The sequence below is a fragment of the Elephas maximus genome, chromosome 7 (assembly GCF_024166365.1).
Source record: "Elephas maximus indicus isolate mEleMax1 chromosome 7, mEleMax1 primary haplotype, whole genome shotgun sequence".
NCBI classification, from domain to species: Eukaryota; Metazoa; Chordata; class Mammalia; order Proboscidea; family Elephantidae; genus Elephas; species Elephas maximus.
Genome location: NC_064825.1, coordinates 119,795,442 through 119,816,539, shown reverse-complemented (window position 1 = coordinate 119,816,539; position 21,098 = coordinate 119,795,442). Strand labels below are relative to the sequence as shown.

Sequence of the window (21,098 nt, the reverse complement as noted above, 5' to 3'; positions counted from 1 at the left end):
AGACTGAGAGAATAAATTTCTCTTTGTTGAAACTATCCACTTGTGGTATTTCCGTTACAGCAGCACTAGATGATTAAGACAGCAGTCATATGATGATGCGATTGCCTAGATGATGAGAATTGATGTAATGTGATCACCTCCAAGATGGGATCTACTGTGACGAGCCAGTCAGTCGAAAGGGAGTTTCCGTGGGAGTGTGGCCTGTATCCAATATAGGTGGATTTTCTGGCAAGGCTCATGGGTTTTTTTTCATTCTGAATCCTGTAGCTGGTTTCTGTTTTTCTGACCTCCGGTTCTTGGGACTACATATAGCACTCATCTGCCATCTTGTCTGCTAATCTTGGGATTCGTCACTCTTCTCAGTCTGTGAGCCAGAGCCCTGCTATATGACCTGCCAATCTTGGATTCAGCAGTCCCTTTGGCTACATGAATTGAAGAAGGCTCCAGTCTGACCCATGGACTTGGGATCTTATTATTCATCTCCCTTTCTTGCTTTGAAGACCTGGTGGTGCAGTGGTTAAGAGCTAGGGCTGCTAACCAAAAAGTCAGCAGCTCGAATCCACCAGCCGCTCCTATGGGACAGTTCTACCCTGTCCTATAGGATCGCTATGAGTCTCATGGACTTGACATTAATGATTTTGGTTTTTGGTTTTAGGGACAGGCAGGAGGGAGGGGGAAAAGGGGACTCACTACTCAGGAAACACTGAGCTTCTGTTAAGGGTGATGGAAAAAGTTGGAAATTGATAATGGTGGTGGTCACACAACATAATGAATGCAATTAATGTCACTAAATTGTACATGCAAAAAACATTGAAATGGCAAATGTTTTGTTACATATATATTTACCAAAATTTTTTTTAAAAATAAAAATAAGAGATTAAAAAATAGGAAAATAAAATTTGGGGAGAAAGGTTTGGGACAAGGCTACAAATCTGGGAATTAAATGTTAGCATATAATAATGTTTATATCTACACTCTTTTGCTTTTTATCTTACCTCACTGGCTGCTTCTTCTCACTCTACTTCACCCTCAGTATCTTCCCATACCTTACATGTTGGTGGTCCACATCTCAGTTCTTAGACCTCTCGTGTGCTCTATCACCCCTCACTCCATAGGGGATTTCATCTAGTTTCATGGACTTACATTTATACAGAGGGCTAACAATAAAGGTCTGGTGTATAGTAAATATTCCCCATTCTTGGATATTTTTAATAACTGGAATTTTCACTGCCATTGAATCACTGGCCACAGACAGGTTTCACAGTAGCAAGCAAGACCACTTGATACTCATAATTGCTGATGGATATAATTAATTATGTCATTCTAAAATTGTTTTGGCTAGTCCTTTAGGATTAAAGAAAAACTGGGGTTCTATGAATGATCTGACAAGTGAAAATATATTCTTAATTTAAAACCTCCATTATGTGCTTGATTTATACATGAGTCATCTATATTACACCTAAGCCAAGCGAAGGCTCTTGATTTAGCATTAAACCAAAAATTGTCAAGCTCCTGTGGTGTTTTTTGCATTGTAGCTCAGTACAAACCAACAAAATCCTCTGATGCCCCTGACTTAGATGGAAGGCTTGCAAGAAGTTACACAGCATTAGATGGAGAGTTTGAAAATGGTAGTTCTGTTACCAGGGGGCAGGCGGAAGTGGTACATGAAATTGAAATGAAGTAGCTAAAAGATCTAAAAAAAACAACTGGGTTGAGTGAGAAATGAGATTACAGTTACAGTAACAGAAATGATTAGGGATGGGGCAAGCTTCAGTTGAGCGAGCAGTTTAGCATGAAAAACTGAAATATGAAGGATAGGGAAAATGGGGAAGCTGAAAGTGAGATAAGTGACACACCTCTTCAGGATATTTTCTATTCTTTAAAATAGAAGTAAAAAGCCTAGAGTTTTGAGGTTAGAAGGACATGAACATCATCTAAAACAACTCCTCATAACATAAATGAGGAAACCTTAAATATGAAACTTTCCACAACTTGCCCGGGTTTACTCAGCCTTTGAGTGGCAAAGCCAAGCTTAACATTCACATTTCTGATTGCCCAGGCTAGTGTCATTACAGTGTATTGTATACCTTCAAGGAACCTTGAGCTGGCATGAACGTTGTCCACTGGTTGGATTTCTATATGCCATCCCTAGGTCTCTGTTGGGTATAGGTGGAAATGAAGTCATCATCCCATGGTCCCCAAACAGCAGTTGTCTGTGATCATCATGCAAAAAGTTGCCCATTAACTTCTTCATATTTGCTTAACCCAAGAAATTTTCTCCAAATATTTTCAGTTGGATTTAAGAGCCACTGGGGAAATTCCTCCTTTTTAGGAATCCATTATTTTGAGAAAGGTGTTATATAGACATTATAAAAAAAAAAAAACAGGGTGCTAAAATATCTGGTCCTATAGATGTTGGACTCTGAGTAAAAATTTCAGGATCTGATTCGTGGTCAATCCAGAATCCTGTTTAGGATAAGTCCATAGTAACCCTATTTTCCTGGCATCCCTCTTTCTCATGTCCTATCCCAACACAGCTAACTAAAATGTGACACTTTTCCTGGACATCAGAACGTTAAGAACACTTTCTCATCCTCATCTGGACATTACGAGGCGCTCATCTACTGATACTTGTCATTTCTAGAAGATTCTGCAAACATGGAAGCCCATGTACCCTTCTGTCACTTCACCCTTTAAAAACAAGATCTATAGGGTCTAAAGCATTCTAGAGAGCTCCCTTAATCATCTACGGCAGGAACTTTTAGATCTCAGCAAAAAAAAATTAACCTGCATGAAATTTCTTTGACGGCTGGCAGAATGAAGTGAATTGAAAAGAGGTAAGGGAATGTCTTCAGTGACTTTATTTTTTACAAATCAATTGCCTATTCCTTTTTCTAAAAGAATCTTAACATATATAGTATATAATGCTTTAGAGAAGGGATTGACCAACTATGACCTGCAGACTAAATCCAGTCTGTTTTTTATGGTCCTTGAGCTAAGTATGTATTTTAAAGGGTATAAAGGACAGAGGGAAAAAAGAAAAGAAGGGAGGGAGGAAAGGAGGGAGGTAGCCTGACCCAGGTATAACAGTCTTGTAATGAGAAGTGTGCATAGCTCTACAGTAGTATGGGGTTCATGTAATAAAGACTTAAGTTTGCACTAATCATCTGACCAAAAATCTCAAAAACACCTTGGTCTACTTCAGAAGTTTGGGGGTAAGAATATGTATTTATATATTTTGTTAAAGTAAGATTTTAAAGGTTATGTTCATTTAAAAATGAGTTCTCCTTGTAACTGACATTTCGATTCTTTTATACTTTATTCTAGTATATTTAGAATGTGGGGGAGAATGAGAATCAAGGATGCTTCCTGCAGAGTTGATTCCTGATCTGATTCCTATCTTGAAGTGTGTGTAAGAAGACTGAAAGGAAAAGGCTGAAGAAGTGCCCCTTATTTCAGGAGAGACAAGATATAATATTAAAGTATTAGATGGGTGGGAGCATGAGAAAGATGAGCCCCCATTATAAGGAAGGCACTGCACAAGGCACTTAAGGTATATTTTTACTAGCATTTACAATAACCCTCCAAGGTTTCAGATAAGGACACTGAGGTTGTAGCCAGGGAGCTGGCATGTGAAAGAGTCAGGATTCAAACAGGTGGAAGAATTGTAAACTTGTATGTTTTCTCATAGAAATAATTAACTCAAGAACGTTTCATGCTGATAGTGCTTTTAGGGGAACAACCTAGGGCAGAAGAAATTTTTTTCTGAAGCTTCTCAAATCATGCTTTATAGGAGATTGAACTCCTCTCCTGTAAGTATAGATTCAGATAGAGTTTGGGTCTTTGTCTCATACGCTTCGGTTCTTAATCTGTATTTCTGTGTAGGTCTGTGCAATGTCTTAGCTAAGTTGCAAAGCTCTTTAGATAGATAAAAAGAGCAAAATCCAGGAAACAAAGAGTATAGGGTAAACTCAACCTTCTAATAACTGATCTTACTGGGTTCAAGTCTTAGGTTTGCACCTAACTATAAGGACACTATAAGTCAAAATTTACTCATTGGCAGTGGGTTTTTGGTAGGTAGTCTTAGAATTCCTTTATTATTTCACTTTTTAAGAATATAAATTTTTTCCATGCAAATTAAATTTTGGTATGTAATAAGTTAGGAAATTAATGTCAAAGGTAAATACTAACATGTTATTCCAAAACCACTGTGGTGATTTGAAGAAATAGTAAATATTAATACTTAGTGGCTACTTACAGGGACAGGGCACTATCTTAAGTGCCTTTCATTGCTTTTCACTATCTTGTCACAGAAACCCTATGGAGCTGGTACATTAAGATATCTTACTTTGAGCCCAAGCAGCCTGATGGCAGAAAGTATGCTTAGCCATTCTTAACTTTGTCATATACAAAACACTTATATATTCATGGTGTGTTCCAGTCTGTTCTATTATCCTGTCTCTTTATTCCTATCCTTATATATAACTTGTGATGGAATTTTAATATTATGACGTTATAATTTATAAAAAATAATTTTTTAATTAATTTTTAGTGCAAATATCACCCTTGTTCTTTTTTTTTGAACATCTTTTGTTCTCACTTGATTTTTCTTCCAAGTGAACTTCAGAATCACATTATGAAGCAGATAGATAACTGTACACCCACTTCCCCAACAAACACACACAAACTTCTTGGAGATTTTTATCAGAATCTTACCAAATTGTTACATTATTTTGAAGACATTTATTCTTAAAATATTTTTCCATCAAGAAAAAAAAATACTACAGTGTTTGCCTTAAATTTGTCTCATGTATTATATGTTACATTTACTGATTTTTATACCTGCGTTGCTATTGGGGGAATCCTGGTGGCATAGTGGTTAAATGTAACCAAAAGGTTGGCAGTTCAAATCCACCAGCCACTTCTTGGAAACCCTATGGTGCAGCTCTACCCTGTCCTCTAGGGTCACTGTGAGTTGCAATCGACTCACGGCAGTGGGTTTGGTTTGCTGGGTTGCTATTGGAAATGGAATTTTCCAGCTGATTATCGCTAGTATGGAGAAAAACTCTTGAGTTTTGCATAAAAGAAAACCCATCTTATCCAAAGCAATTGGGGTTGGTTCTTAATAAAAGAATCGAAATGTCAGTTACAAGGAGAACTCATTTTTAAATGAACATAACCTTTAAAATCTTACTTTAACAAAATATATAAATACATATTCTTACCCCCAAACTTCTGAAGTAGACCAAGGTGTTTTTGAGATTTTTGGTCAGATGATTAGTGCAAACTTAAGTCTTTATTACATGAACCCCATACTTACAAATCATTACCTTCGATTTTTCATTAGCAGTGTCTGTAACGTGGGATGGGAACGTAAGAACACTCGTAAAAAAAAATATATGCTGAATCATCCAAGATATTTATGATTTTTCCCTCAAACATATACAGTCGTTCTGCCTATTTTAGCTAATTCATCAGTAATTTGTTTGCAACTTACTTTTATCAAATATTTCTAAAACATTCAAATTTATTTTCTCGAAAGCATAACATCCATAGTTCAACATTGTGTTTCACATTTGATCCACTAATTTACTAACTTTTACACTATAAAGTGTATGGCTTATTCAGAGCTGGAAACAAGTACAATTTTCTTAATAAGCAAAATCCTCAACTGGTAGGAGTAGAAGTGCTCGGATATACTAGAATAAAGTATACCAGCCTCCAGTTCCATGTACTGTGGACACTAGGCAACATGGTTTTAGAGAGAAAGGAGAACATTGTTTAATCCTACAAGGTGGTTGTGTAGAAATTCAACTGTTGGCAAACTTGAGGGGTTTCCAGTGCCCTAGTGGTACAGAGGTTAAGAGCTCGACTGCTAACCAAAAGGTTGGCAGTTTGAATCTACCCGCCACACCTTGGAAACTTTATAAGGCAGTTCTACTCTGTCCTATAGGGTTGCTATGAGTCGGAATCCACTCAACAGCAATGGGCTTGGGTTTGGTTTTGGCTTTTTTTAAGGAGTTTATTAATTCTAACACCTGCTCATTTGGCTGCCTTAGGGTTTTCATGGAGACTGTCATCTTTTTTTTTTTTTTTGAGAGGTAGTGTCATTTAACAGTTTAGAACTTTAAGAAAAATACTGAAGGGATGATAGATTGCCTGTGGTACTAAATGGTTTGCCTCCTAAAAGCATCTTTTTGCTTCCTAAATCAATCTCAGCCTATTTATATTTTAGAGGGGATTTATGCCTACCTACACTTATTGTCCTGCTTGATATCTTTCATTCTGCTTCTGAAAACTTTTTTAAAAAATATTTTTATTCTGTATAGTCTTTTATCTATTTTTGGTTTCTTTTGAACTGTAGCTTTTTTTTTCTTTAGTTGTTTTGAAAATATTCTATTTGTGCAGGTGATTAATGTTAAGTATTAAAGAATATAAAAAGATTCAACTACAAAATACATAAAATATGTAAAAGATCCAACTGTCCACATAAAAATAATAATATGGTTTATACTGAATCATTTCTTTTATAGTTTGAGGAAATTAGCACCTTTTTCTTTTTTACTTTTCTCACCTTTCCCCTATCCATTATTCATATTTTTCCCATCATTTGAGATTAAGACCCAGATTACTATTTCAAATGGTTTCGCATATGCATTTCCAAGAATCATATTTGAAATTTATGTTCTTTACAAAATAATATTCAAAATAAGTATTTAGACGTAATTTTTTTTCCTGGTATTATGGTTCAATTCCCACCATTTTCCCTTATTCTATAAAATTTCCAATGTGGAATTTTATTTAGATCAATCTCCTAATAAACTAGATTATTTTTTGAGTTATTGTTTTCAGAATAGGGTGTGGATATCATTCCAGGGCCTTTGAAGTACGAAAATTGCTTTTTGATGCATATACGTGGATGACAACTTGACTGAGCATAGAGCTAGAATTTGACTTGGTCAGAATTTGTTTTCCATAAGATATTTTGGAGGATGGCCAATTTTGGATTTTTGTGGCACAAAAAGGATATTGTAGAGACAAACTTGCCTGAAATTGGTTATTTCATGGGTAGGTAAACATTTTTGTTTTCTTTTTTCTCTCTGCTATGGAATTTTTAGTTCCCTCATCATCTTTCCTTATCTTGGGTAGCTCTACTCTCTTTCTGCCTACCATGCAGCCAATTGAATTTACATGTCAGTCTCTTCGAACTCTTAAAGATTGAAATGTAAAGAAATTGAACTGAAGATTAAAGAAAATACTCAAGTGAGGAACAACAAGTAACTAGCCAATGTCAGGATACGATTGGAATAAAAGGTGCTTGATTCGTTCTCTGAGTCCAAAACATCCATATCAATATGAACTATTCTCTCACCCAAAGTTTTATCTATAAAATAAATATCTTCCATTATGCAAGTATGAGTCTTGAGAAGACGTAAGGAACTAGCCCATATAAATTTATACTTAAAATGCTTGCCTTTAAAGACACTGTAGAAGTCTTTTTGTTGTTGTTTTGTTTTGTTTTGTTTTCAGGGACATACACATGAAGATCTCTTAGGAAAATTTTTCCGTATCCTCTATTATGATTCAAATCTTGATGGCGACTATGCAATTCCCACATCAGAAACAAAACCTGCAATCCTTTATTTTACTCAGGCAATTGAGCAACTCAGCAAATAAGGTTTAACGCTTTCTCTTCTTTTGCAGGAGAAATGCTTGCCCGGAACCCTGTCCTCAACCAGTCCGGCCCCACTGAGTTTGTATTCCGTGTGCTCTCCACAGTCCCAGAAATTCAAGCCCTTCTCTTCCTTCTTTTCCTCGTCCTCTACTTGATGATCCTTTGCGGCAACACAGCCATCATCTGGGTAGTGTGTACCGATAGCTCCCTCCGCACCCCAATGTATTTCTTTCTGTCCAACTTGTCCTTTGTAGAGATCTGCTACACCACGGTGGTGGTGCCCTTGATGCTCTCCAACATCTTTGGGGCCCAGAAGCCCATTCCCTTGGTTGGCTGCGGGGCCCAAATGTTCTTTTTTCTTACTTTTGGTGGTGCCGACTGTTTTCTCTTGGCAATCATGGCTTATGATCGATACGTGGCCATCTGCCACCCACTGCACTACGCCCTCATCATGACCCAGAAGCTGTGCTTCCAGGTGGTGTTTGGTGCTATGGCCCTGGCCCTCTTGCTCTCCTTGCAGCTCACAGCCTTAATTTTCACTCTGCCCTTCTGTGGGCACCACCGGGAAATCAACCACTTCCGGTGTGATGTTCCTCCCGTCCTGCGCCTGGCCTGTGCTGATACTCACGTGCACCAGGCTATCCTCTACGTGGTCAGCATACTTGTACTGACCGTCCCCTTCACCGTTATCTCCGTGTCCTATGTGTTCATCACAGTGGCCATCCTACGCATCCGTTCTGCCGAGGGCCGCCGCCGGGCCTTCTCCACCTGCTCCTCCCACCTCACAGTGGTCTTGCTGCAGTACGGCTGTTGTGCCCTGGTCTATCTACGTCCCCAGTCCAGCTCCACCGTGGATGAGGATCGCCAATTTGCCCTTGTGTACACTTTTATCACTCCCTTACTGAATCCCCTGATCTACACCCTTAGGAACAAAGATGTCAAAGGTGCCCTGAAAAAGGCCATCAGTAGCAAAGGAGCAGCTGAAACTCTCTGAGGTCTTAGAGGGACTTGTGTGGGTACTGGAGGGTGTGATGATAGCGAAACTCTGACATACAAATGCCAGGTTTACAACATTTTTTTCCCCCACCTTTTGTGTTTTTCTGAATTTTGTACCTAATATACTTAGTTGCTAGAGTTCACTTTCATATTTTATAAAGTTCTCTGAAACTTTAAAACTCTGAAGAGTGGACAGGGGTTATGTAGGTGGCTCTGCTGCCCTTCCAGCTCCAGCTGCCATGGAGTAGATTACAACTCACGGAGGACCTACAGGTGTCAGTAGAACTGTGCTCCATAGTGTTTTCAGTGACTGATTTTTCCCAAGCAGGTCACCAGAAGTTTCTTCCGTGGTGCCTCTGGGTGGACTCAAACCTCTACCCTTTTGGTTAGCAGCCGAGCATGTTAACCCTTTGCACCACTACCCTCGTTGTTGTTATATGTTGTAGAATAGGCTCTGACTCATAGTGACCTTATATACAACAGAAAGAAAAGTTGCCTGGTCCTGTACCCTTCTCACCATTGTTGCTGTGTTTGAGCCAATTATTGCAGACTCTCATTGAGGGTCTCCCTTTCTCACTGACCCTCGACTCTAACCCCATATTAAAATGTTCATGTTTCCTCTAAAGCAGCTTCACTCTCTGTAGCTTCCTCCTGAGGAGGAATAATATTCATTGAGTCTTTGAACAGTACCTTGAGTGAAAAATGTTAATTAGGATATTTCAGTTAACCTAATACGCCTTGGAGCCCTGGCACCACAGTGGTTAAGAGCTCAGCTGCTAACCAAAAGGTAGGGAATTCAAATCCACCAGCTGCTCCTTGGAAACCTATGGGGCAGTTCTACCCTGTTGTATAGGTCACTATGAGTCAGAATCGACTTGACAGCAATGGGTTTAATACGTCTTATCTCAGAAGAAATACAGCTAGAGTGCTCCTAAGAAGCAAGTGTGATGAGAGTTTGTCCCACATAGTCTTCACATGTTATCTGGAAAGATCGGTCCCTGGAGAAGGACATCATGCTTGGTAAGGTAAAGGTTCAACAAAAAACAGGAAGACCCTCAACAAGATAGATTGACACAGTGGCTGCGACAATGAACTCAAACAAAGCCAAGTATGACCTGCATCTGCCTGGTCAATATACTTGGTTCTTACATTAAAAGTGTTTCCCATGCAACAGGGTTCACAATGTGTTGGTGTAACTTGTGCTCCCACATTCAATTCAGGAAAGTGAAAGCAGGTCAGGAAAAGTGGTGCAAGGAGGACACCGTGAGTCCATTTCTTCTAGGAATTAACATGCATTTGAGAGTAACAGCCAGTTCACAACATCAAGACCCTTAAGCTGTAGGGAAGCAAAAGTGAGGCACCAAGAATCGTGCTTAGGCTCTCTGGAGGCCACCCTTATAGGAGAGAGGGTCTTCATGCCCAACCTGGAGTAGTGTTAAAACCAAGGTTCAGAGATGAGTAGCCCATGGCTGCCACCAGTGCATAGTGCACAAAGTAGATCAATAAACATGAATAGATGTAATTATTTACTCAGTATACTATATTATGAGACACTTTGCCTCTGACCTCTGGCCCATTTTAGTGTGAGGACTGCTGATCAGCAAGGAGAAATGCCCAGGCCATGTAGGATGCATAAGCGTTTTACAATGTCATAGATTACCTGGCTGGTACCAGATATAAAAGAAACAGGAGGATTTCGTCATGATGATCTGAGATTGAAGTGGCTATATTGGAAAGGAGAGGATGGCCACAGTAAATCTTTAATCTCCTTCATTTCTCAGATCAACGGATTTCTCAAGTGACAGTATGTCTGCATGTTTATTTTATTTAATTTACTACTGAATTAATTGGTTGCTTAAATCAGGGGTGACTTCTCCTCCAAGCTACACTGATTTTTAGTTCTTTAAAGCTAAACAGTGACCAAAAATTTCCAAACTTCAAGGGACTTGAAGACCATATATAAAAGGTTTTTTTTAAAACTCTTTATTATTTACTTGAACAATATTTTGTATACTCTGTTATTACCTCATCAATTACTGCCTTCAAAAATGAGATAACATTTTTCACATCTCTAAGGATGCCTGGTTATCCATTTGGGGGGTATCAAGCATAAACAATTTTGCCAATAACTGGACATTTACTTTAAAGAGGAGAGGCTTTCTGTTCACTGTTATAAACGTATCTGGGTCAGATGTACTTGGCAACAATGACTCCCAGTTGTAACCCCATTATCTCATTTGTGGTTCATTTAATAACCTGTTACCTGTCTAGTTTTCTCCTGGGACTTGGGCAAGTGTTACATTTGTTACAAACAATATTCTGAGAAAAGTGCATACAGACTTAATATGATATTCTAAAGCAGAAAAGAAAATGGTAACTATTTACCCATGCTTTTTCTACAAAACGAAAAAAATGTAGGAATGTATGATGATTGTCAGGCTCTTTGGGCCCGTAAAGAGGAATTTAATCAAGAATTTCCTAGAATAGCAAGTAATTCAATTTTGAAAAATCACTAGGTTGATGAATACTGTTGGATAGGTATGTATGTGGAAGGAGATATACCTGCACGTAGGTTTGGGGCCAGTTTGGAATTTGTACATAGTTTTTAAATCATGTGAAAGCTGAACAGTGAATAAAAAAGATTGAAGAAGAACTGATGCCTTTGAATAATTGTGTTGAAGAAGAACACTGAATATACTATGAGCTGTCAGAAGAAGGAACAGATCTGTCCTGGAAGAAGTACAGGCAGAGTGCTCCTTAGACATGAGGATGATGAGACCTTGTCTCACATGCTTTGGACTGTTATCAGGAGGGACCAGTCCCTGGACAAGGACATCATGCGTGGTAAGGTAGAGCACAACTAAGCATCTGGAATTCCCATTCTTCTCAATGTTATCCATAATTTGTTATGATCCACACAGTTGAGTGCTTTTGCATAGTCAATAAAACACAGGTAAACGTCCTTCTGGTATTCTCTGCTTTCAGCCAGGATCCATCTGACATCAGCAATGATATCCCTGGTTCCATGCCCTCTTCTGAATCCAGCCTGAATTTCTGGCAGTTCCCTCTCGATATACTGCTGCAGCCGCTTTTGAATGATCTCCAGAAAAATTTTGCTTGAGTGTGATATTAATATCGGTCAATAATTTCTGCATTCTGTTGGATCACCTTTCTCTGGAATAGGCATAAATAAGGATCTCTTTTTTTTTTTTCCAGTTAGTTGGCCAGGTACCTGTGTCCCAAATTTCTTGGCATAGAGGAGCGAGCACTTCCAGCACTGCATCCATTTGTTGAGACATCTCAATTGATATTCTGTCAATTCCTGGGATCTTGTTTTTCGCCAGTGCCTTCAGTGCAGCTTGGATCTCATCCTTCAGTACCACTGGTTCCTGATCATATGCTACCTCCTGAAATGGCTGAATGTAGACCAAATCTTTTTGGTATAGTGAGTCTGTGTATTCCTTCCATCTTCTTTTGATGCTTCCTACATTGTTTAATTTTTTCTCCGTAGAATCCTTTACTATTTCAACTCAATCCTTGAATTTTTTCTTCAGTTCTTTCAGCTTGAGAAATGGCAAACATATTCTTCCCTTTTGGTTTTCTATCTCTAACTCTTTGTACCTGTCATTATAACACTTTACTTTGTCTTCTCGAGCCACCCTTTGAAATCTTCTGTCCAGTTCTTTTACTTCATCATTTCTTCCTTTTGCTTTAGCTGGTTGACATTCGTGAGCAAGTTTCAGTTTCCTCTGACATCTGTCTTGGTCTTTTTTTTCTTTCTTGTCTTTTAAATGACCTCTTGATTTCTTCATGGATGATGTCCTTGATGTCATTCCACAACTCATCTGGTCTTCAATCATTACTGTTCAACGCGTCAAATCTGTTCTTGAGATGGTCTCTAAATTCAGGTGGGATATGCTCAGGGTCATAATTTGGCTCTCAGGGACTTGCTCTGATTTTCTTCAGTTTCAGTTTGAACTTGCATATGAACACTGATGGTCTGTTCCATAGTCGGCCCCCGGCCTTGTTCTGACAGATGATATTGAGCTTTTCCATCCTCTCTTTCCACAGATGTAGTCAATTTGATTTTTGTGTGTTCCATCTGGTGAGGTCCATATGTATAGTCACCGTTCACGTTGGTGAAAGAAGGTATTTGCAATGAAGAAGTCATTGGTCTTGCAAAATTCTATCATCAGATCTCCAGCATTGTTTCTATCACCAAGGCCATATTTTCCAACTACCGATCCTTCTCTGTTTCCAACCTGTGCATTCCAATCACCAGTAATTATCAATGCATCCTGACTGCATATTCAATCAATCTCAGACTGCAGCAGCTGATAAAAATCTTCAATTTCTTCATCTTTGGCCTTAGTGGTTGGTGTGCAAATTTGAATAATGGTCATATTAACTGGTCTTCCTTGTAGGCATATGGATACTGTCATATCTCCGACAGCATTGTACTTCAGGATAGATTTTGAAACTTGCCTTTTTTTACAGCAAATGCAACACCATTCTTTAATTTCTCATTCCCAGCAGGTAAACTATATGATTGTCTGATTCAAAATGGCCAATACCAGTCCATTTCAGCTCACTAATGCCTAGGGTATTGATGTTTATGCATTCTGTTTCATTTTTTACATTTTCCAATTTTCCTAGATTCATATTTCATACAGTCCGTGTTTTGATTATTAATGGATGTTTACAGCTGTTTCTTCTCATTTTGAGCCATGCCACATCAGCAAATGAAGGTCCTGAAGGCTTTAATCCATCCATGTCATTAAGGTCAACTCTACTTTGAGGAGGAAGCTTTTCCCCAGTCGTCTTTTGTGTGCCTTGCAACCTAGGGGGCTCATCTTCTGGTACTATATCAGTGTTCCACTGCTATTCATAAGGATTTCACTGGCTAATTCTTTTCAGAAGTAGACTGTCAGCTCCTTCTTCCTAGCCTATCTTAGTCTGGAAGCTCAGCTGAAGCATGCCCTCCATGGGTGACCCTGCTGGTGTCTGAATACCAGTGGCATAGGTTCCAACATCACAGCAACATACAAGGCCCCACAGTATGACAAACTCACAGACATGTGGGGGTGGTAAGGTAGAGTGGCAGCAAAAAAGAGGAGGACCCTCGACCAGATGGATTGACACAACTGTCTGCAACATGACCTCAAACATAGCAACAATTGTGAAAATGATACATGACTGTGCAGTGTTTCATTTTGTTGTTCACAGGGTTGCTCTGAGTTGGAACCAACTCAACAGCAGCTAACAACAGCAAGATTTACTAATTTATGTATAGCATAACCAGGAAGAATGAAAGTATTCTGCCATTTACATTCCAAAATAACAAATTTCAGTCCTCCAGACTTTAGAGGTTCTACAAGTAACACAACTCCTATTATTTATCAATTTAAATTATTATGAAATTAGACAATCTAGTATTAAAAATCAGGAGAAAATTACCTCCTCTGAAAAAGGCTTACAAAAAGGCATTTTTCAAACCCCAGCTTTCAAATGCCACCTTGGAGCCAGGATTGATTTCTTCATCCTTCGAACTCCTGGAGCACATTATTTATCGCTGAGAGGTGATTTTTTTTGGAACAAGAGGCATGCTACAATCACCTCGGTATCTATTCTTCATGTTGCCAGTGCCTCGTGAACCATAGGAACCTGGTAACTGTCAGTTGAATGTTAATTGAAGTAAAAATCAGACAGTATCAGGAACTTTGTTTTTCCCAGACAATTCAAGCATGCCCTTTCCAAAAATCTGAAATTTGTCTCTCAGAAACAATGTTTTAAACCAAATAATAAAACTTAAGAATTTTAAAAACATATCCAAAGTGCACTGGTGGTGCTTGTAGTGGTACTCAGGAGGGAAATGGTGGCAGAGGCAGCTCAGTTCACACACACTCACACAAATCTGAGCCTTAGACTCACCCGTATTTCCCTGCAAGGTGTGTTGGTCAAAAGCTTGGTCCCATTGAAGTGGTCAGGTACGGTAGAGTCTGTTTCTTTTGTTTGTTTTCTTATTATACTTTTGAACACCAGCATATGATATATAAAACAGCAGTGGGGGAAATGTTCCCAATATAAACTACAAAGGAAAAATTGAACTGAACCCATTAAAATGTACTGAACATCTCCATGACGTTTTAAAATAAACTGTCTCCCCAAATTTGATAGATAATATATACTGACTATGGACAATCTGGAAAGTAGAGAAAAATAAATAAATAAATAAATAAAACACTGAGAAGTAAATGATAGTAATATACACGTGTGTTGGAAGGTATTGAAGTCTATAGAAAAATAAAATAGCTGCATGGAGGAATCAGAAAGTCAGAAGATAGGGAGTAAGTTGAAGTATTAAATATCAGAAGACACCACAGTAAGACAGTAACATTTAAGCAAAGACTTGAAGGAGGTGGTGGAGTTAGTCAAGCAGATATCTGGGGGGAAAATATTCCAGGCAAAGTGAATACTCAGAGAAAGGTCCAAGATGGGAGTGTTTGTCATGTTTGAGGAATAACAGGGAGCCTACCCAGTGCAGTTGGAGCACAGCACATGCTGGAGAGGGTGGTACAGGGGACGTATGCTCACTGCTGTTTACCCTACCATACTGAAATGCCTATTATAGATGCTGATGCTATTTTCTTTTTTATTGTCTGCATTCTAGATATTGCACCATTAATAAAGACCACAATTACTCTGGATAATGACTGAATGTATTTCCCATGGTAATCACAGTGAAAAATCTTTAAAAGAAGTACACAAAAGGAAACAAGAAGGAAATCAAAATGGTTTGCCACAAAAAACAACTAAACACAGAAATAGGCAGTAATGGATGAAATGAGGGACAAAAAGGGATAAAACACACAAAAAACAAACAGTAAAATGACAAAAGTAAGCCCTTCCTTATCAGTAATTACTTTAAATGTAAATGAGTTAAACTCTCCAAACAAGAGGAAGACGTTGACAGATCCAACTGTATTCTGTCTACAAGGTATTCACTTTAGATCTAAGGATGCAAGTAGTTTGATATTGAAGGATGGGAAAAGAAATCCAAGGAAAATAGTAACGAAAACAGAACTGGGTGACTAAATTATTATTAGATAAAATAAACTTTAAGTCAAAAACTGTTGCAAGAGATAAGAACATTGCGTATTGATTTTGTTGCTCTAGTGTGTCATTAAGTCAATTCCATCTTCTAGTGATCCTATTGGACAGAGTAGAACTGCCCCATGGGGTTTCCTAGGCTGTAATCTTTATGGGAGAAGATCAACACGTCTTTTCTTCCACAAAACAGCTGGGTGGGTTCAAACCACTGACCTTTTAGTTGGCAGCCAAGTGTTTAACCATTTCATTACTAGGCATCTTTACACATTGATAGAAGAATCAATTAATCAAGAAGACATGATAATTATAAACATATATGCACCTAACAACAGACCCCCAAAATATATAAACCAAACACTGACAAAATTGAAGGAAGAAATAGACCGTGGATAAAGGGAAAGACTTTGTTTTTTCTCCTAGGCTTTTACCCCAATATGTCCCTTACATGTCTAATCCTGTCTTGGCATTTGTTTCTTGGCGCATCCGAACCAGTGTTCTTAATAACAAGAAACTAGAAGCTCATCAAGGACATCAAATATACCATACACCAGAAAAATCAAGAGGTCATTAAAAAGACAGGAAAGAAAGAAAAGGCCAAAATGGATGTCAGGAGAAACTCTGAAACTTGTTCTTGTACATCGAATAGCTAAAGCAAATGGAAGAAATGAAGAAGTAAAAGAGCTGAACAGAAAATTTCAAAGAGCGGCTTGAGAAGACAAAGTAAAGTATTCTAATGAAATACACAAAGACCTAGAGTTAGAAAACCAAAAGGGAAGGATACGCTCAGCATTTCTCAAATTGAAAGAAGTGAAGAAAAAAGTCAAGGCTCAAGTTGCAACACAGAAAGATTCCATGGAGAAAACATTGAACTACACTGTAAGCATTAAAAGAAGATGGAAGGACTACAGAGAGTCACTGTACCAGAAAGAATTGGCCTGTGTTCAACCATTTCAGGGTAGCATTTGATCAAGAAACAGTGGTACTGAAGGAAGAAATCTAAGCTACACTGAAAGCATTGGGGAAAAATGAGGCTTCAGGAATTGATGAAATACCAACTGATAGGTTTCAACAAATGGATACAGCGCTGGACATGATCACTCATTTATACCAAAAAATTTGGAGGACAGCTATTTGGTCAACTGACTGGAAGAGATCCATATTTATGTCCATTTCGAAGAAAGGTGATCCAATAGAATGTGGAAATTATAAATATATATATATATATATCACACACAAGTAAAATTTTGCTGAAGATCATTCAAAAGCTGTTGCAGCAGTACATCTGCTGTTAGTTCAAGTTGGATTCAGAAGAGGACACGGAATGAGGGATATCATTGTTGGTATCAGGTGGATCTTGGCTGAAAACAGAGAATACCAGAAAGATGTTTACCTGTGTTTTATTGACTATGCAAAGGTATTCGACTCTGTGGGTCATAACAAGTTATAGATAACATTGCAAAGAATAGAAATTCCAGAATACTTAATTGTGCTCATGAAGAACCTGTACATAGATCAAGAGACAGTCGTTCAAACAGAAAAAGGGGATACTGCATGGTTTAAAGTCAAGAAAGGTGTGTGTCAAGGTTGTATCCTTTCACCATATCTATTCAATCTGTACGCTGAGCAAATAATCCAAGAGGCTGGACTATATGAAGAAGAACAGAGCAGAGCATCAGGATTGGAGGAAGACTCACTAACAACCTGCATTATGCAAATGACACAACCTTGCTTGCTGAAAGTGAAAAGAACTTGAAGCACTGACTGATGAAGATCAAAGACTATGGCCTTCAGTATGGATTGCACCTCAACATGCAGAAAGCAAAAATCCTTACAGCTGGACTAATAAGCAACATCGTGATAAATGGAGAAAATATTGAAGTCGTAAAAGACACATTGCATTGGGCAAATCTGCCAGAAAGTGTTAAAAACAAAAAGTGTCATTTTGAGGACTAAGGTGCACCTGACCCAAGTCATGGAATTTTCAATTGCCTCATATGCATGCAAAATGTGGTCAATGAATAAGAAAGACTGAAGAAGAATTAATGCATTGGAATTATGGTGTTGGTGAAGAATATTGAATATACCATGGACTGCCAGAAGAACAAAGAAATCTGTCTCGGAAGAAGTACAGAAAAAGAGGAAGACCATCAATGAGATGGATTGACACAGTGGCTGCCACCATACGCTCAAGCATAAAGGATTGTGAGGATGGTGCAGGACTAGGCAGTGTTTCATTCTGTTGTACTACGGTCACTATGACTCAGAACCAAATAGATGACATCTAACAATAACAAAGAAGCTCATATCAGACCTTCTACTCTGTCATATGGAAAATCTGGTGGTGTAGTGATTAAGTGCTACAGCTGCTAACCAAAGGGTCAGCAGTTCAAATCCACCAGGTGCTCCTTGGAAACTCTATGGGGCTGTTCTACTCTGTCCTATAGGGTGGCTATGAGTTGGAATCCACTCGATGGCAAAGGGGTTTTTTTTGATACTATGTCATATTATGGTCATATTATGTTTTCTATATTTTAATTAGGCATAAAATGACCCTTTAATAAATTGTATAGAGGCTTCACTAAGGTGTGGATTCAGTATTTTCTAATTCAAAATTTTTTCCCAGAAAATTATTTAATAAAGAACTACCCCAACTATACACACACATACAGGGAGATAAGTAGATAGATAATAAATCGGTAGACAGATAACCAACCAACCAGTCTATCGCTGTCGAGTCAATTCTAACTCATAGCAACCCAGTAGGACAGAGTAAAACTGCCCCCATAGGGTTTCCAAAGAGTGGCTGGTGGATTCGAACTGCCAGCATTTTAGTTAGCAGCCAATCTCTTAACCACCACATCACCAGGTAGATAGGTAGGTAGATAGACAGATAGATGGGTGGATAGATAGGTGGATGGATAGATAGATTAGACAGATAGATTGGATGGATGGATGGATGGATGGATGGATGGATGGATGGATGGATGGATGGATGGATGGATGGATGGATGGATGGATGGATGGATGGATGGATGGATGGATGGATGGATGGATGGATGGATGGATGGATGGATGGATGGATGGATGGATGGATGGATGGATGGATGGATGGATGGATGGATGGATGGATGGATGGATGGATGGATGGGTGGGTGGGTGGGTGGGTGGGTGGGTGGGTGGGTGGGTGGGTGGGTGGATGGATGGATGATCGACAGACAGACAGATAGACAAATAGATAGATAGATTAGACAGACTGACTGACTGACAGACAGCCAGACAGATAGATAGATGATAGACAGACAGATAGATAGACAGATAGATACAGAGAGAAGGAGAAAGATAGAGGCAAAGAGATAATACGGTAAAAGAAGCAGTTAAGAATTTGGGCCTCTGCGTGAGACTAAATGGGCGGCTCCTGTCCGGAGGCAGGATGGGAAGGCAAGAAGGGACAGGAACTGGTTGGATAGACACGGGAAACCCAGGGTAGACAGGGGAAGTGTGCTGTCATGTTGTGAGCATTGCAGCTATTGTCACATAGCAATATGTATATAAATTTTTGTAGGAGAAATTAATTTGAGCTGTAAACTTTCACCTAAAGCACAATTTAAGAATAAAAAAAGAATTTGGGCTTCACAGATGGCCCAACAATGTGAACAGAAAATCTTATGAAAGCTGACTTAGAAACACAATTTATGCTTGAGTGTACCACAGCCTTCACTTACACTTAAGTAACTATTTTTCTTAATTTAAATGATACTTTATATTAATTTGACTATGTGCTCGGGTTTATAATAACCAGACTTGTCCCCAAAAAGTATCTACTGTATTGTCAGTCTTAGACAGAGAATTCCTAGAAGACAGAGACTAGGACTATAGAAAGCTTTACAAAGTGCCTACGACAAAACAGTGGAATGACCAACCTCTGTTTCTGATACAAACCTGAGTTCCTGTAAAGTATAACTTTAAAGGCTGTCATTTGAGAGTGTTTGGGAAAGTGCCATCTCCAAGGCCCCCATACCCAATATCACCCAATCAGAGCCTTTGTTAGGAGCCCATGAATCTTCATTTGAAACAAACATCACGTAATTCTGTAAACCAAAGTTTATAAATTAAACATTTGCAAATCAAACTTTTCTTTTACAATTGACTCAAAATAAAAAATAGCAGAGTTTATTTATCACATTTTTACAGATTTTCCTATAAAAAAAAAATGATGTTGATCATTCTTAGATTTCAGCTGTTGAGGCATATCCCCTGTGGCCTTCTCTGAAGCCTCTCTCTATGAAGTCCTTGTTTTAATTTGTGCCTCTCTGCACTACACATGAAAATTCCATGGCGTTATAGGAACTCCACAAAGAAGTTTTCTGCATTGGTAATTGTTAAACCCATTCACATTCCTCAATTTACTCAAATTTTTGTTTTCAAATTTGGTCTTTAAGAATATCAGTTTTCTACTTCTGAAAAGTGTGTTTCTTAGCTCAAGAAGATACGTGAGACTAAATGGGCAGCTTCTGTCCAGAGGTGAGATGAAAAGGCAGAAGGGGACAGGAGCTGGTTGAATGGACATGGGAAATCCGGAGTGGAAAGGAGGAGTGTGCTGTCACATTATAAGGAGAGCAGCTAGGGTCACATAACAATGTGTGTACAATATTTTTGTATAAGAAACTAACTTGAGCTATAAACTTTCACTTAGAGCACAAATTTTAAAAAAAGTAATAAAAATACAAAAAAAAAAAGGATATCAGTTTTCTTTTAGTAAAGTATGCCAGTAGACTTGACTTCTTTCTTATAAATTCTCTTTGGGATTAATTAAAATCCAGTCCCTATAAGTCATGGAGGAAAAGTAGAATTATTGCAGCACTAAATTCCACATTCATGAAGCACGTAATACATCACTACAGTATTTCCCAAGAGTTGCTTTATAAAATGTGGGGCATGAAAAAGACATTTTTAGTTGACAAGTTATTTGAGTTTCCTTCATCCAAGTGTTTTCCTTCTGCAAGTATTTTTCCCACTGGAGAATGATGGGTGGTAGTAGGAATATGGCTGAGATTGAGAGCAATGAGTTTAACAGTATGACCACTCTCCCATCAGTGGTGAATGGCTGAACCAGGATACAAACCCAGGTCTAAACCACTCTAAAGCTTCACCACTTACTATTTTGTTATAATCTAATACTTGCACACTTGTGTAGATGTGTGTGTTTTTCCATGTGTGTATGTGTGAATGTATAGCATGAAAGATGGAAATACCTCTAGAAAAATGGATGTCTTGATAGAAAGAAGGTAAAAAAGGGACTTTCTTGGTGTGACATATT

At 38.5% G+C, this 21,098-nt stretch overlaps 1 protein-coding gene across 1 annotated transcript; it reads left to right on the top strand.

The window, feature by feature from the left end:
- The first annotated feature begins 7,709 nt into the window (after positions 1-7,709).
- Positions 7,710-8,669, top strand: LOC126080594 (olfactory receptor 10Q1-like). Its single transcript, XM_049891789.1, has one exon. The coding sequence runs from the start codon at positions 7,710-7,712 to the stop codon at positions 8,667-8,669; it is 960 nt and encodes a 319-aa protein (XP_049747746.1).
- The last annotated feature ends 12,429 nt before the right edge of the window (positions 8,670-21,098 follow it).